The sequence below is a fragment of the Gallinula chloropus genome (genome assembly GCF_964237585.1).
Source record: "Gallinula chloropus genome assembly, chromosome: 6".
NCBI lineage: Eukaryota > Metazoa > Chordata > Aves > Gruiformes > Rallidae > Gallinula > Gallinula chloropus.
The window spans coordinates 3,796,914-3,814,006 of NC_140091.1; the positions used below are offsets into that span (position 1 = coordinate 3,796,914).

Genomic DNA, 17,093 nt, shown 5'->3' on the forward strand with positions numbered 1-17,093 from the left:
TCAGTTGGACAGAGAAGAAAATATTTATACTGAGAGGCTGAGGAGTCACAAGAAGGACAGGGAGAGATCATTCTGCAATTAGAGTGGCATTCCTCACACCCTTCCCCTGCTGCACTGTGGAGACCCACCCACGGGAGACAGGCCTCCATGAACTTCTTCAACATGAGTTCTTTCCCATGGGGCTTTGGCTCCTCACCAGCTGCCCCAGTGTGGGTCACTGCTAAGGGGTGCAGTCATAAATCATAGAATGTCTCTCAGTCCCTCAGGCCCAGACTGCTCCAGCCTGGTCCCCCACAGGGTCACAACCCTCCCTCCCTCCCCAGCAAACCTGCTCCTCCGCGGTTCTCTCTCTCTTGCTCTTCTCTGTGTCTCTGTCTCTCTCCGTGGACTGCAAGTGCTGGCAGGGGCTTGCTCCACCGTGGGTCACGGCATCTTCCATATGTCTCCACCTGCTCCAGCGTGGGGCATCTCCACGGGCTGCAAGTGGGATCTCGGCCTTGTCCATGGGCTGCAGGGGGACACCTGCTCCACCATGGGTTTCTCCAGGGGCTGCAGGGGCATCTTTCTCTGCAGCACCTGGAGTGCCTCATCTCCCCCTTCCCCGCCCTTGGTGTCTGCACAGTTCCTTACATCTTCTCACTCACTTCTCTGGGAGCAAAAAGTGTCAGCTTAAGGGTTTTTTTTTCTCCTAAATGTGATTCCCAGAAGCACTGTGACCATCGCTGATGGGCTCGGCCTTGGTCAGCAATGACTACGGCCTTGAGCCGGCTGGCATTTGATCTCTGGGGTCTGCAGAGAGCTTCTCAATGCTTCTTACAGAAGCCACCCATACAGCCTCCCCTTCTCCACCAGAACCCAGCAATGCAAAACTACAACAAGGAATTCAAAAGCATCTTTTTTCATGCATCTTTTTTCATGGCCAGGTGGGCTTTAAATCCTTTCATTCAAACCGGTATGTTTCCTCCAAGCACAGAGGGGAGGAGGCACAGAAGGACAGGACAGCCCTGCAGAAAGCACCTGTGGCCCTACAGCTGCCCACTGGGGCCAAGCACTGTCACACAGCATACAGCAAATCTCACAGCAGCTGAGCACAGCTCCTGGTAAGGCTCCTCCAGGGGAGCCTCTGCCCCTTCCTCTGCTTTTCTGCACCAGGCGCAGCCAGGTGGAAACAAGAGGGACTCAGATGCTGTTTCTGGCACTTGAGGCTCCCGTTTGTCAGATCCATGAGGTGGGGATGTGAGGACACGTGGTGGGAACCAAACCAACCTGTTCATAAAACACAGGAGACGTGACCAGCTTCTCACTAGAAGTGGGATGAACCAGCTCCTCCTCCTTTCCCCACTCCAGCTGCCCTGTGGGCCTGCTCCTGGTAAGGGGCTCTCACATCTTCCCTTTGCTGCAGAAACAAAGAAGTTAAATGTGACTCTCTAGACCTAATCTTTCCTATTTTTAGCCCAGAGGTGGTTGAAGGTGGTTCTGGACTTCGTGGTTTTTTTTTAAATTTTGTTCCTTTTCCAGGCCAGAGGGCTTGTCCTGGGGAGCAGCTCGCCAGTACTGAGCTCTTCATCTTCTTCACAGCCCTCACACCTTCCAGGCACCAACAACTGCTGCACTGACCTTCACCCTCACGCTCAGCCTCACACGCTGCCCCAAGCCCTTCCAGATCCGTGCGCTGCCTCGTGACTGAGGCTGGCACAGGCCCAGCCTGTGACCCCCCTGCCTCAGCCCTCCCCAAGATGGGAAGTGTCCCTTCTCCCATCTGCCCCATAGATTTTAGGCCGAAGTGATGATGGACCACGGGCATCTAGCACACACCAACATGTGGGTGGCAGCAGAAAAGGCAAGAGGAACACATCCTGCACCAAGGGCCCCAATCACTGAGGCTTTTCCCTTCCCATCCCACCTCCTCCCCTCTGTCAGTTTGTCAAAGCACAGAGATTTAAAAGCCTTACTCCTTAACTTCTGCCATTAGCACCTGCCAAGAAGGTGTCTGCTAGCTGCAAAACCATGGGCACTGCTGGGTCCATAGTGGCTTCAATTGGAGTTTTAATTAGAGTTTTATTTAGGAGGCTGCGGGGCGGTAGAAGCAGATTCTACTGTAGGCCAAGCCAGGTGGGATGGCATGAGGAGCCATGCCCCCAGGTTGTGCTACAAAGTGGCTGCTGTGCAGTGGCAGATTTATGCCACATGGGAGAGTCCTCTGCACATCACATCCCTGTCACACCGGGATTCTGTCAATGAGCCGTCCTTCTGACTGGTCATTGCAATCCTAGCACGGTTCTAAGTCCTGTGTCACTGTCAGAGGCTCACGTGGTTCTGTGGTTCCGGCGCGTTTGGGTTTCTTTAGAGAAAACATCTAAGATCTGGGGACTGCTTTTCACCTAAGAAGCTTTCAAAGCCATTGAAGACCAGTCCCTGGTCTCTCTCAGTTTTCATTATTCACTCTGGTGTCTGTCTGACCTCTGACATGTGTTATTTGTAAATAACACAATTATTTGCTCTGCCTTAGCAAATACATGTTGATCGCTTCCCTCTTCCATTCCAAACTCACCTTTCCCTGTCAATGAGAGTTTCTTTCCCTACTCATGGACAGAATAAATTATTAGAATCTTCTTCTTTCTTCATTTTTCTTCTTTTTTTAGAATCAGCTGGGGAAACACCCAGGCCCCCAGGCCCCATTTTTGAATGTAAGGATCCCATACCATAAAGGAAGGAGTGGGTTGTTTTTGTTATGTCAAGTGGAAAAGTTGTGCAGCAGCTCTACTCCTATGCATTAGGCACTGCTCCAGCATCGCTGGTGCTTCTCTATGCCTTGCCTTCAGCACTGGAACACCAAAATAGCCACAAACAATGTCCCCAAAAGAGCAAGAAACCTGGAGCATGAGGCGGGAGCTGATACCAGCCATGGCAGAGACTCACAGTGCAATGGCTGACTGAAGCTGCAGAAGTCCCTGCTTCTTCCACAACACAAAGCAACACAAGTCAAATGTGGTGCACATGCACCATCAAATACCTGTCCCAAAGCCACCATCAGATGGGCACAGCCTGCTACCAGCTACTTTTGAAGCCAGCAGAGCCGGGTATCTGCTTTGACTGTTCAGCACCTGCCTTTTAGTTTTGTCATGTTCGGACATGGCTTTTGGGGGGGGGGGGGGGGGGGGGGGAGGGGGGGAGGGGGGGGTATGGACTCAAAGGCCAAAGCAGCTGGGAAGGGATGATTTCGGAGAGCTTGGGGCAGGGCCAGCCTCAGTCACTCAGGTTGCTCTGCTCGCACTTCTCCAGCAGAGATCAGAAAATGACCGTGCAGAGCCTGGGTGGCAGTTGGCTTCCAGTCCACGTCACCCTGACATACTGAAACCTCAACCTGTGAGTCAGAAGGTTTGTGCAACCTTATCTCAGATGTCCCCACTGACCTGGGGCTCAGCCTGGGACTCTTCATACCAGTGAACGAGCCTCTGAACACAAGGAAAGCACAAGGCACTTGGAGCAGCTGGAGCCTGCCTGGCACTGGGAAGCTGAGGCCGGGACACGGCACGGTGAGGGCACCAAGGGGAGGAGAGAGAGCGGGGCTTGTGCTGAGCCATGGGATTGTGGGAACAGCACAGCAAGGCTGCTGGAAGGTTTTAATCCCAGCCACACAAAGCTCATTTCTGGCCTGTAAACAAGGATACGGGTCTGGCTGGTTTTTGTAAAGCAGCAGTGGGAGAAGGGAAGAGAAAGAGGAAGGGGGGCTGGAAGTGTTTTGTTTTGTGGTTTTCTTTTATGAGATCAAAGGAAAGGCTTTAGTTTAATCAAGAAGGGGTTGAATCAAATTGTCCTTGCTGGGACCTGGGAAAGCAGGAGTCCAAATGTAGCCTCCAGGTCAGTCAGCAAACTGTCTGTCTTGTGTTGGTGCCCACAGCTGTGCCAGCACATTGCCCACCTCTCCTTGTCCCTGGGGGGTTTGGTGGTGCCCTGCGAGCTCTACCTACCCTGACCTGCTGCAAGAAACATACCTGTGGAGCCCCACCATCCAACCATGCTGCGCTTCCTCTGGGACAGCATCTCCATCCAGATGCTCCTCGTCTCCCTCGTCGTCTTCCTGCTCGTCGCTGACTACATGAAGCACCGAAAGCCAAAGAACTTCCCTCCCAGCCCCTTTGCTCTCCCCTTGATAGGACACATGTACTTGATGGACTTCAAGGATCCCTTCAGAATGGTGCAAAAGGTATGGGGGTTGTGGGCACTGCAGGGAAGGGGAATGAAGGGGATTAAGGCTACACAACCAGTTTGGGTTGGGGAGGGGGTTAACCCAGGCCCCATGGCCCACAAGGACTCAAAGGAGCTCATCCCAAGCTGGGCAGGAGGTTTTCCCTTGGCAGAAACATGAAGTTTGCCCAGGTACAAGGAGGGGCACAGGCGTGGAGCTGCACTTGGGTAAAGGGCATGGCCTGACACCATGGGTACAGCCAGGGCTGTACGAGCCCCATAGGTCTGACCGGGGACTGGAAGGGCCTTTGAGAAGGGACTGAAACAAAAGTTGGGAAAATGCAGGACTGAACAATCAAACCTGGAGAGCTTTACCTGATTTATGGCCAATTAGCACCAAGCCCTGAGCAGTGATTTGGGAAGAGAGGAGGGAAGAAAAGACCACATGCAGACAAGAAAGCACCTGTGCAAACACCACGTCTCCTCTCCCACTCTCAGCTTCCCTTACCTTCAGCCAGGGCTGTGTGTCCCAGCAGGCACAGCCATTGCAAAGAAACCCCTCTCATGTATTGCCTCCCTCAGCTTGTTGAAAAATATGGGGAGATCTTCAGCGTGCAGATGGGCAACATGTCGTTTGTGTTCGTAAATGGGCTGCGGATGGTTAAGGAAGTTCTCGTAAACCAAGGGGAAAACTTCATCGGCCGCCCTGACTTTCCTTTTGAAACAGCCTTCAGCAATATGGGTGAGTTATCCCTTGAGACATAGGAACCCTGCAGAGGTCCAAGACGGCTGGAGGTGCTGCACAGCCCCAGAGGTTTTCCCCTACAGTGGAGGGAGCTTTGGCTCATGGTGTTTCTGCCAGGATTGGTCTTCTCCAATGGGCTCTTGTGGAAGCAGCAGAGGAGATTCGCCTTGACAACCCTCCGAAACTTTGGCTTGGGCAAGAGGAGCCTGGAGCAGCGCATCCAGGAGGAGTGTCGATACCTCGTGGATGCATTTGGGGAGGAGCAGGGTGAGTACCATGGACCTCAGCCTTCTGTTCTTTGTGTGTAAACACTTCAGGTTCAAATGAATTCCAATAACGACCACTCTCCTGCAAACCTTGCTTTCCAAAGCAAAGAAACATCTCCACAATCTGATTGAACCAGGACCAAGGGTGGGATGTTTGCTGGACCCTGGAGCTACCCAGCCAAGCTTGGCCAGCTCATGGGGCTGGCAAACTGTCCCAGAGAGCAGTGACACGGGAGGGTGCCCATCAGGGGTCACAAGTTTCACTCATACTCGTTCAATATTTTCCCTCTTTGGAGCGTGTTTTCTTCTCCTTTTCTGTGAAGGCTACAAAAGAACTGATCGTTCCCTCTTCCTTCCCCAGGGAATCCTTTCAACCCTCACTTTAAAATCAATAACGCCGTCTCAAACATCATCTGCTCCGTCACCTTTGGCAACCGCTTTGAGTACCATGATGAGGAATTCCAGAAATTGCTGCAGCTGCTGGACGAGACCGTTACCCTCCACGGGACCATCATGAGTCAGGTACAGTCCTCTTGCCATCATCATGGGCAGGGCTCAGATTTGCACTGCCACAGTATCTTCTCTGGAGTCAACCTCAAAGCTTACAGCGTTTTCATCACCAAACCTTGCTGTCATCCCCCATGCCTTTGTTCAGGGTAGACTTGTCCATAATTGCTTTTGGCCTTATTGGCACACTGTGCCATGCCCGTGGGTCCTCTCCCTCACCCAAAACCACCTTTCCTGACCACTGACTGCCAACCTGCTTCATGTAACACCAGGTAACGCACAAGGCTCTCTGTAGTAGGAATACCAACCCCCATAACTCTCCTCTGGAGCTGAGCTGTGTCCACCACCTCCAGCAATTTAGCAAGCATGACATTGTGAGCTTCTCAAAGGTTGATAACAGAAGGGGTTTTCAGGCCTTTATTCACTTTGCCTTTCTCCTTTTGTGCCCAAAGCTGTACAACTCTTTCCCATCTGTAATAAAGTTCCTCCCTGGATCCCACCAAACCATTTTAAAAAACTGGAGATCTTTGAAAAATTTTGTAAGTGAGAAGATCAACAAGCACAAGGAAGACTGGAACCCCACGGAGAGCCGGGACTTCATTGACAGTTACCTGCAGGAGATGGCCAAGGTCAGTAACGCAGAACAAACCACAGTGGGGCTTCAAAATCAGGAGGGGTGAAAAATGAGCCCGAGCTGTCCACCTGAGCTACCCCTGTGGGCACTTGTGAACTTAGGATGGCTGTCAGGTGCAGGGCACCCATCAAGAGGATGGAGGCCAGCAGCTGCTGACAAAATTCTGGGGGGCAACTTGAACTAAGCCTGGGGTCAGGGCCTCCCTCGTTGTTACCATGGCACTAACATACCTTTTTGTGAAGGGCAACAACAGCATCTTCCAGGAGGAAAACCTCGTGGCATGCGCGCTTGACCTGCTGTTTGCTGGGACTGAGACCACTTCCACAACCATCCGCTGGGCTCTCCTATATATGGCCATACATCCAGAAATCCAAGGTACAATTAGCAGCAGCTCCTTGCTTTCCCTTGCTTGTAGCTCTCACAGCTTTGTGAGACTGATTGTGTTTTGAGACAGAGATTGGGAATCACAATCACGTAATCACAAGGTTGGAAAAGCCTTTTAAGATCATCAAGTCCAACCATTCCTGTCCTATGCTAAACCATATCCCTAAGTACCTCATCTACCCTTTTTGTAAACACATCCATGGTCAGTGACTCAACCCCCTCCCTGGGCAGCCTGTTCCCTTCCCCAGCCAGATTGCCCATCTCTGGACATACTCGAAGACCTCACTGTCCTTCTTGTAGTGAGGAGCCCAGAACTGGACTCACACCAGAGAGTTACAAGCAGGGCCAGGCGTCCCAGGCCACTCCTGGGGGACCCTTACAGCAACTACCCCATAGTCTTCCACTGGTGGTTTGGGTTTTTGTCCTGGACTTTGGCTGATCCCTTCTCTTTCACACCAGCCCGTGTGCAAGCCGAGATCGATGCAGTCATCGGGCAAGCGCGGCAGCCAGCCCTGGAGGACAGGAGCAACATGCCCTACACCAACGCCGTCATCCACGAAGTGCAGAGGAAAAGCAACATCATCCCTTTCAACGTGCCAAGACTAACGGTGGAGGACACGGTCGTGGATGGCTTCCACATACCAAAGGTAACCCTGCTCCTGAGTGCTGAGACTTTAACCAGCAAAGCTGAGAGACCATGGGCTAGGTGAGTGGACAGCGAGGTGGGTTGAGAATTGGCTGTCGGACCGAGCTCAGTAAGTGGGGATCAGTGGAGCAGAATCTGACTGGAGACCTGTGACTAGCAGTGTTCCCCACGGCTCAGTGATGGATCCAGTCCTGTTTAGTACCTTCATTGACGACCTTGATGAGGGAATAGCATCCACCCTCAGCAAGTACCCGATGATACAAAACTGGGAGGGGTGGCTGACACGCAGGAACACTGCACTGCCATGCAGCAAGACCTGGACAGGCTGGAAAGTGGGACAGGGAGAAGCCAGATGAGATTCAACAAAAGCAAGTGTAGAGTCTTCCACCTAGGAAGGAATAACCGCTTGTATCAGTACAGGCTGGGGGATGACCTGCTGGAGAAGAGTTCTGTGGAGAAGGACCTGGGGGTCCTGGTGGGTGACAGGGTGGCCATGAGCCAGCAGTGTGCCCTGGTGGCTAAGAGAGCCGATGGGATCCTGGGGAGCATCAGAACAAGTGTGGCCAGCAGGTCTAAGGAGGTGATCCTCACCCTCTACTCTGCCCTGGTCAGGCCTCACCTGGAGTGTTGTGTCCAGTTCTGGGCTCCCTGGTATAAAAAAGACAGGGATCTCTTGGAGAGAGTCCAGAGAAGGGGTACAAAGATGATTAAGGGCCTGGAGCATCTCCCTTATGAGGAAAGGCTGAGTGAGCTGGGGCTGTTCAGCCTGGAGAAAAGAAGATGAAGGGGAGACCTTATTAATGTTTATAAATATCTTAAGTATGGGATGCAGGGGGAAATGGCCAGCCCCTTTTCAGTGTCTGTGGAGACAGGACAAGGGGCAATGGCTGCAAGTTGGAGCACAGGAAGTTCTGCCCCAAATGAGGAAGAAGTTTTACACAGTGAGGGTGACAGAGCCCTGGGACAGGCTGCCCAGGGGGGTGTGGAGTCTCCTTCTCTGGAGATATTCAAGACCCATCTGGATGCCAACCTGTGCAATATGAGCTGGGGAGCTGCTTTGGCAGGGGGGTTGGACCCGATGATCTCTCGAGGTCCCTTCCAACCCCTATGATTCAATGCTTAACAAGAGCCTCCCAGTTCCCCAGGCAGGTTTCAGTGGGTCAGGTCCCACCCATACAGACAGGAGGGTCAGAGCCACAGCATCTTTGCCCTGTCCAGAGTTCACTCAAGCATGTATATTTGCCACCCAGTGATCTCCAGCACACACCCTCAAGGCACAGATCCCATCTCATACAGTTTTTGTGGGTACTTTGGCCCACGATTACAACAGATAAAATTTATGCTGATGAGAATTTAGTCATTGCATCTCCAACCAGAGCAACAAGTAGAAAAAAGTGGCTGTGCAGGGGATGGTAGACAAAGAAATTCAGCAGAATTTGTCCTTCATGAAGGACAGACTGGAAGATAACTTATAAACCCTCCTGCTGTTAAGCACAGAATCTCAATTTATTTTTCTCCTCTTAGGGCACTATGGTGCAGATAAATTTAACCTCTGTCATGTTTGACAAGGAGGAGTGGGAAACCCCTAACTCTTTTAACCCTGGGCATTTCCTGAAGGATGGGCAGTTCTGGAAGCGGGAGGCTTTCATGCCCTTTTCCCTAGGTAAGATTTGCTGGACTTTGGTGCTTCCGTACTGGGGGGATGGGATGGGGCTTCTGATGGGGCCTAGCAGAGACACAGGAGAATCACAACAGGAGAGGTGGTGTCTGCACCCTGGGAGGTGCTGCCCAAGTGGTGCTTGGCCCAAAGGGCTGCAGCCACCCTCAGAGGCCACTCTTACCTCTCTTCACATACACACAAGGCCTAGAGCCTAGAAATGCCTGCACCAAGGCAAGAGCATCCCTCTGTGCTCCTGCTCCCAGGTGTCTGAGGTTACCCGAGGCTTCACCGTTGCCACCATCAGGTACCTGAGGTAGCGGCTTCCTAGGGGAGACTGCTTCTCCAGTAGCCCCCTTTGGTGTAGCCCCTAGGAGGGAGCTGCAAAACTCACCCCAGAAAGGGGCAATGTGGCTGGGCTATGGTCCTAAGGGAAGGCAGAGGCTTTTTTGGTGGATAAAGCAGCACAGGCTGAGGATGCTGTGGGTGGCTGTCTCCACAGGCAAGCGTGCATGCCTGGGTGAGGCGCTGGCCCGCTCCGAGCTCTTCCTCTTCTTCACGACTCTGCTCCAGAAATTCACCTTCCAGGCACCTCCAGACACCACCCTCAACCTCCAGCTCAAGATGGGCATCACAATGGCCCCACAGCCCTACAAGATCTGTGCTGTGCCTCGCTAGGGAAGCCTTGGCCACTGGCCTTGCAGGGAAAAGCCTGTGGCAGGGATGCAGGAAATGAGCCCAGGGCTGCTCCCCATCTCAAACTCATCCATTATCAAAGTGCCTCTGTAAGTTCTTCCTCACACACCAATAAATCCTTATCAAAACATCTTTGTTGTGATGCATTCTGCAAAGCAAAGACCAACACAGGCAGGTTCCAGCACTGGCTGGAGGAGCCTTTGGCACCATGTTTTGGTGTGAGGAGCAGCAGAGGTGCTGTGAGCCCACCCACCCAGCCACAGGCACACAGGTCCTGCCTCTTCAGGTACACCAAATCTCCCCTGTTTACCTGCCCAGCACCACCAAGTGGCTGCTGTGCCTGGGTGGCAGAGGCATGAGCTCCAGCAGCACAGGGTGTCCAGCTAAGCTGTGCTCCAGCACGTGGGACACCCAGTCTCATGAACCAAAAGGTTCCCTGGAAAACACCAGCAACAAGTTGCTATTAGTTTAAAGCATCACATGTAAGACAGAAGAGTTCCAGTAATAACTGAATATTAATACCAGTGAACACATCAAGATTAGTTACACCATGGAACACTGGAGAGCTCCCCATGCTTGAGAAGCTGCAGCTCCTGAGAGGACTAGGGCTGTCTGGCAGGCACAGCACCAGTAACACACCTGCAGCTCCTCTTCTGCCAAGGAAATAAGGAGAAAGCAAGCTTCTCTTGTTAATTTTTCCCTGAGTACTTGATGGGTGTTTGTAGAGGAAGCAAGTTTTACCCTGCATTTCTTTTGAGAATTACATCATATCCTGAAGGAATCAAAAGCATCTTTTGTCATGCAACCATTCATGGCCAGGTGGGCTTTAAATCCTTTCATTCAAACCAGTATCATCTCCTCCAAGCACAGAGGGGAGGAGGCACAGAAGGACAGGACAGCCCTGCAGAAAGCACCTGTGGCCCTACAGCTGCCCACTGGGGCCAAGCACTGTCACACAGCATACAGCAAAACTCACAGCAGCTGAGCACAGCTCCTGGTAAGGCTCCTCCAGGGGAGCCTCTGCCCCTTCCTCTGCTTTTCTGCACCAGGCGCAGCCAGGTGGAAACAAGAGGTTGGATTCAGATGCTGTTTCTGGCACTTGAGGCTCCCATTTGTCAGATCCATGAGGTGGGGATGTGAGGACACGTGGTGGAAGCCAAACCAACCTGTTCATGAAACACAGGAGACGTGACCAGCTTCTCACTAGAAGTGGGATGAACCAGCTCCTCCTCCTTTCCCCACTCCAGCTGCCCTGTGGGCCTGCTCCTGGTAAGGGGCTCTCACATCTTCCCTTTGCTGCAGAAACAAAGAAGTTAAATGTGACTCTCTAAACCTTCTGTTGTTTCTTTTCCTTCCTTGGGAGAAGCAGAAGGGGGAGGCTGGAAATGGGCAGTGTGTCTGGAATCAACTGGAAACCAGAGAGGGGAGCAGTGATGAGTTTGTTGTGTGCAGCATTACTCCCAAAGCACTTCCCAGTTCGCAGGTGTCTTTTTTCCCCCCACTCTTTGGCTTAGACTCCTACTTCCTTTCCCAGGCTGCTGCTATCTCCAAACACTTCCTTCCCTTCCTCTCCTGTCTCCACTGAGCTCGATGCACTCCGACCAGAGCACATTTCACAGGACTATTTTTCACAAGGGCTTCTTGGATATACCACTCCCTGCACAAAGCCACCTCCCATGCGTGGTGACCTCACCTCCACCCTTTCTTTGTGCTCAGGGCTGTACTCCTGCACCCCTCTTCCTGGGACACCCCTTCCTAAGCATACGAACCTGCTGCTGCAGTGCTTGGCTCTTGCAGACCTACCAAAAAAGCTGTTTGCTAACAGGGTCACAGACCCAGACTTTGCCCAGGCACTCTGCATTTGAGCACAGCTTCTCACGCCCCTCGCTTGCTCCTTCTGCCCTCAGGAAGGCAGCACTGGCTGTGACAGGTCACATCTGGGCTGAAAGCATCCTGCAGCTCTGCTCAGGCTTCCTGCACAGCTGAGTCTCTTCCCTTCACTCTTCAACACACACCTGCTGTCTTTGTTAGTGTCTGAAAATGCTTTTACTTTCTACCTCAAGCAGCAGCAAAAGCAGTTCTTCCATACCTGGCCATTCATTTCCCACCCCCTGGGATGTTTGCCAGTGCAAAGGCTTTTTCACACAGAGGTATCATGCAGCCCCCCATCCTCACAGGGGTAGCAGCCCAATGCCATAACAATAGGTATTTATTGATGGCAGGCTGCCTGCCTCTCTATTCCCACCCTCACTTCTGGGTGGCAGCCAGTACTTGGGGACCAAGCAAGCTATCAAGAGATGAGGAACTTGTCACATAACTTACAAAGCAGACTGAAGAGGACAGTGAGTTTTCCAAGTAAGCAGCAGCATGCTGATTTAGAGGTGTGTACCTGTCCCATGTCCAGCTAATTTGTCCTGGGTTTTAGTCTCTCCACAAGGTCACCTGCCCAGCCCTCCAATCCCATCAGCAGATCGAGCAGAGGCACCCATCACTGGGTGGGAGCACAACTGTAAGTGGGAATGAACTGGAGAGAGGGGGAGGTAGCACAACTCTTATGTAGTTGGTATAGTGTAACATACACACACTACACAGCCTGCCACATGACATGTCACAGGGTGAACTGTACCAACATACAGACCCAGTTCATTTGCTGCCCAGAAAGATGGATGCTTACACAAGCTATGGACCATTAAATATGCTGCTTGGAATAAAGACACCAAGGGATTAATTTTAAAAGTCTTTATGTGAATATAAAAGAATTCTTTCCAAAGGAAAATAAAACAAAAAGGTTAAAAATTAGTGCAATTTTTCAAGTTCTATGCAACACAGTGTTTACATTTGTTTTAAACAGAAGCTGTAGACACCAATACACTGAAAACCTCAACTCCAGCTCAACTAGTGGGGGGAAGGGAAAAAAGCAAAAGAAGTTAAGAAAGTCACTTTACTAGACATTACCAACTCTTAAACAGTTGCTTTCATTTTCTAATTCATAAACTATTTATGGCTACCTAAATAAAACATCAGTATTGCTTATATTACTTATTTCCAAGTAAGTGTATATTGTAGAAAATAGAATACCCATATATATTTTTAATGATCAAAAATCCATAAAGCAAAAATTTATTTTCAGTGAATGTTTCTTAATCCACTATAATACAGTTCTTGCAGAAGAATCTTCTCAAAACTGCTGCCTGATCCACCTTGAGTAAAAGAACCTACTAATCCAAAATTTGTATTATTGCTAGAAAACACTTAATCTTCCATACTGCTTAACATTGTTGTTCTTAATATTATATATATAAAAAATATCAACAAATGATATGTCAATCAGAAGATATTTGTGTTTCTTTGGATCTATATTACCCGTTTTACTGGAAACTGGCTAATGTTACTAACAATGCTGATTAAATTCAGCAATATTTAATGATTTCATCTCAATTTGAATCTGTTCCTACCTGTGCTATCTGGGCATGATATGAACTCACCCTGCAGCAGAGACAAGTAGCCTCTTTCTTCATCCTGCCTCAGCAGTGGTGCACATGACATCAGAGAACTTTGTGTCTGTGTTCTGCTGCTACATGTTACATCCAACTCAGCTCTAACACAGGGATGGTATTAGTAGCCTTTCTTTTTGGTATGAATGAAGCATTGACATGAAACTTATTCCTGTGCAGCCAGATGAGCTGAAGAGAATACAACACCATGGCTTATAATCAAATATTGATTTCTATAGATTGGTTCCTCATTCATAGTACACAACTCAAGTTTAACCACTTATAAACCAGCCACTCTTAAACAGGCTCTCAATCCCAAAGAAACGCTTCAGTTATATTCACAGGCTTAACTTTTAACAGTGTGGAAAAGTCCCAGGTCAGTCAAATTGTATCTAATACCTGAAAACCCAATTTGTTTTTGGCAACCCTAGTAAGACTATTAGGGACAACCTGGCTCTGAAGAAGGCTGATCCCTGCCTGTAGTTCTGAATTTCAATTCTTCCATCACTCATCAGAAGACAAGCTTCCAATTAAATGATAGGGAGGTTCTTGATCATTTTTGGTCCCAGGGTCTGCAGTTTTGAGAAGCACACAAAGATATTTGCTCAGTTTTTCCACTATTCAGCACCCAATACGACTACTGACACAGCTCTTCTACTGTGAGAAGTACAACAAATGCATCAAGCCTAACTAGATGAGTGTGTGAAAGACGCCCATGAAAAGTTTCCATGCTGTAAAGAACAAGGGTTAAGAGACCAATTCAACACCATCAGTGACAGTTTCACATTTCACTAGAACACACCAAAGTACCAGGCTTTAACATAAGCATCTCACTAAGACTTAAGTCTCCTGTTCCACTGCTCACCACCATCTCCCACACCACTAGCATATTAAACAAGCAATTGTATCCTAAAAATACAAACCCCAATAATATCACTGCAGCAATAAGAGACCTCAAAACCCAAGAGGTAGTCCAAAGAAGCATAGTCCTGAAGAAGACAACCTGACAGACCAAACTCTGCAGCAGCAGTTTGGCTGGCATATTGGCTGCTCGTACCACGTTCAGCATGAGACTGGCTTTTAAACAACACCTTGTTGTGGGCAGAAGTTTCCCAAGAGGAAATCTGTTTAATGCCTGAATGTATAGCACTGTGAAGCTATCACCACAAAGCAGAAGCAATGCTAACTAAGTATTAAAACTGAATACTGCCTTTTTCTCCAGCATTGCATGCAATGCCCAATAAAGAATGTCAATTGCTGGGGAAGGAAGAAATGAAGGAACAAGCCGTACTGGGGGACATGTAAAATGGAAAACTACCACATTTCACAATTCAAAGCTTAAACTCTGCAAAGCTGAAGCTTGGTCTCAAATCAAATATGGCCTTAACAGTTAAGACAGAGATATGCTTTCATTCACACATGTGGTTGCATCTTCTATCAAGGACTGGTACAACACCCTGAAATACTTAAAAGGAAAGGGCTGCTGTAGTGTTATTTTCATAGAATCACTGAACTGAGATTGGAAGAGAACTTCACAATCATTAGGTCCAACCATCAGCCTTATATGCTGTAACCACTAAACTAGCTCCTGAAGTGCCTCATCTACCTGTGTTTTTAACTGCCCCACCCCAGGGACAGTCTATTCCGATGCTTTACCACTCATCTGAGAAGAAAGTTTTCCTCACATTCAATCTGAACCTCCCTTGGTGCAACTGGAGACCATTTCCTCTTGACCTATCACTAGTTATTAGGGATAGGAGGCCAACACTTACCTCACTACAACCTCCTTTCAGGAAACTGTAGAGAGCAGTAAGGTCTTCCCTCAGCCTTCCCTTCTCCAGACTGAACAGCCACTCCCTCAACTGCTCCTCCTAAGACCTGTTCTCCAGACCCTTAATCAGCCCAGCTGCCCTTCTCTGTACTCTCCTTCCTGCATTGTGGCACCCAAATGCACACAGTACCCAAGGTGCAGCCTCACCAGGGCTCCATACAGGGGTAAGACCTGGCCCTGCTGGTCACTGTCCTGACACAGGCCAGGATGCCATTGGCCTTCTTGGCCACCTGGCACGCTAATGGTTCATGTTCAGCCAAGGATCAATCAACACCCCCAGGTCCCTGTATGCTGAGCAGCTCTCCAGCCACTCTTCTGCAAGCCTGTAGCATTGCTGGGTGGTGGTGTAGCCAAAGTGCAGGACACAGCACTTGGCCTTGTTGAAACTCACACCACTGGCTTTGGCCCAATCAAGCCTGTCTGTCTCTCTGCAGAGCCCCTCTACCCTCAAGCAGATCAACACTTCCAACCAGCTCAGTGTCATCTGAAAACTTAGTAAGGGCACACTCCACTCCTTCATCCAGATCATCAATAAAGATGTTAAACAGGAGTGGCCCCAGCACCAAGCCCTGGGGAACACCACTCATGACTGGTTGCCAACTGGCCTCAACTCTGTTTAAGACAACTCTCTGGACCCAGCCATCCAACCTGGGTTTTACTCAGCAAAGCCTATGTGCACCCAAGCCACCAGCAGCCAGCTTCTCCACGAGAATGATGTGGGAAACTGAGTCAGAGGCCTTGCTAAAGTCAAAGTAGGCAACATCCACAGCCCTTCCCTCATCCAATATGCAGGTCACTGTCACAGAAGGAGATCATGTTAGGCAAACAGGACCTGCCCTTCATGAATCCATGCTGACTGGGCCTCACCACCTGGTCATCCTCCATGTACTGAATATGATACTCAGGATGATCTGCTCCATCAGCTTCCCTGGGATTGAAGTCCTGTAATTTCCTGGATCATCCTTCCATGCCTTCTTGTATATGTGAGTTACATTGGCTGACTCAACTATGGGTACAACGAATTTGTTCTAGACAGCTTGAGAAGGAACATTAACAAGTTTCCTAAAACCACAGTTCACAACAAAAGTAAGACATTTGGTAAATAGTGACACAAATTTTGTGAAAGAGTGCAACTTTCCACACTCAAATGTCACATATCAATCCCCATTCTACCTTCAATCTAGATAATGCAAAAACTATTACAGTTTCTGCCCTCTTCTCCCTGCCAACAACCAGCAAAGCTCTCTTTCAGTCATGTGACTAACACAGTTCAGAATAGCTGAAGTGAAACTACATTTAAAATAAAAAAAAAGGAGGAAAATTAATTTCTGTGCACAGCGTTGTATAAATAGCTGGAAATAAATAGGGTTCCTTCCCACCTAACCTCCCTTCTGCAAATAGATGCAGTGTACCAATATGCCAGACTTAAAACACAGCCCAGACTTTAGAGTTATTACAATAGCTTTTTCTCTTACACAGGAAAAGACAGCTTATTTGGCTTTAGTGAATTCAACATTGTAAAGACAGGTTTTCCTTAATGTACACACACACAAGCTTACTTTTTGCTTTTTAAAATAAACTGACTAGTTCTGCTTCTCACTGGAGATGACAAAATGAATCCTGTCTTCGGTTATATAACAAGACAACTTCAAATGCAGTTAGTTTCTGGCTTTTAGAATTGTACTTTGTAGTTCTATAAACAGTGTTTTTTAAAACACAGTACCAATCTTTGAAATTTATTTCTAGAAGAGCCTAGCAAAAACAACCAATATTGCCAGTTTCCTGAAGTACATTTTTTGCATATCTTCCCATTATAAAAGTCAACTTTCTAGCCCAAACCCATTAAATAAAGTTTTAAATATATAATGCCAATTTTTATATTTACAATATATTCTGAAGGCAAATATAAATCTTTTCAGTTGTGCTTGTAAATACATACTGCAGTTAAGTCTACTTCTACTTGGAAAACTATGTACTACCTTCTAGATACACCACGGATCAACTTAATCACTTCTTGACAGGTTCTGATGTTGAATTTGCAGTTG

The 17,093-nt window shown here is 49.0% G+C and overlaps 1 protein-coding gene across 2 annotated transcripts; it reads left to right on the forward strand.

The window, feature by feature from the left end:
- The first annotated feature begins 3,480 nt into the window (after window positions 1-3,480).
- LOC311193648 (cytochrome P450 2J4-like) lies at window positions 3,481-9,849 on the forward strand. 2 transcript variants are annotated; one of them, XM_084266548.1, is made up of 10 exons: window positions 3,481-3,536; window positions 3,902-4,207; window positions 4,771-4,930; window positions 5,051-5,200; window positions 5,561-5,721; window positions 6,159-6,335; window positions 6,583-6,715; window positions 7,184-7,371; window positions 8,895-9,033; window positions 9,530-9,849. In XM_084266548.1, exons 2-10 carry the CDS (start codon window positions 4,019-4,021, stop codon window positions 9,703-9,705), a joined length of 1,473 nt encoding a protein of 490 aa, XP_084122674.1. In that variant the 5' UTR covers window positions 3,481-3,536; window positions 3,902-4,018; the 3' UTR covers window positions 9,706-9,849. The 2 variants fall into 2 exon arrangements, with proteins under 2 accessions (XP_084122674.1, XP_084122675.1); XM_084266549.1 differs by lacking the exon at window positions 3,481-3,536 and having other exon boundaries at window positions 3,822-4,207.
- The last annotated feature ends 7,244 nt before the right edge of the window (window positions 9,850-17,093 follow it).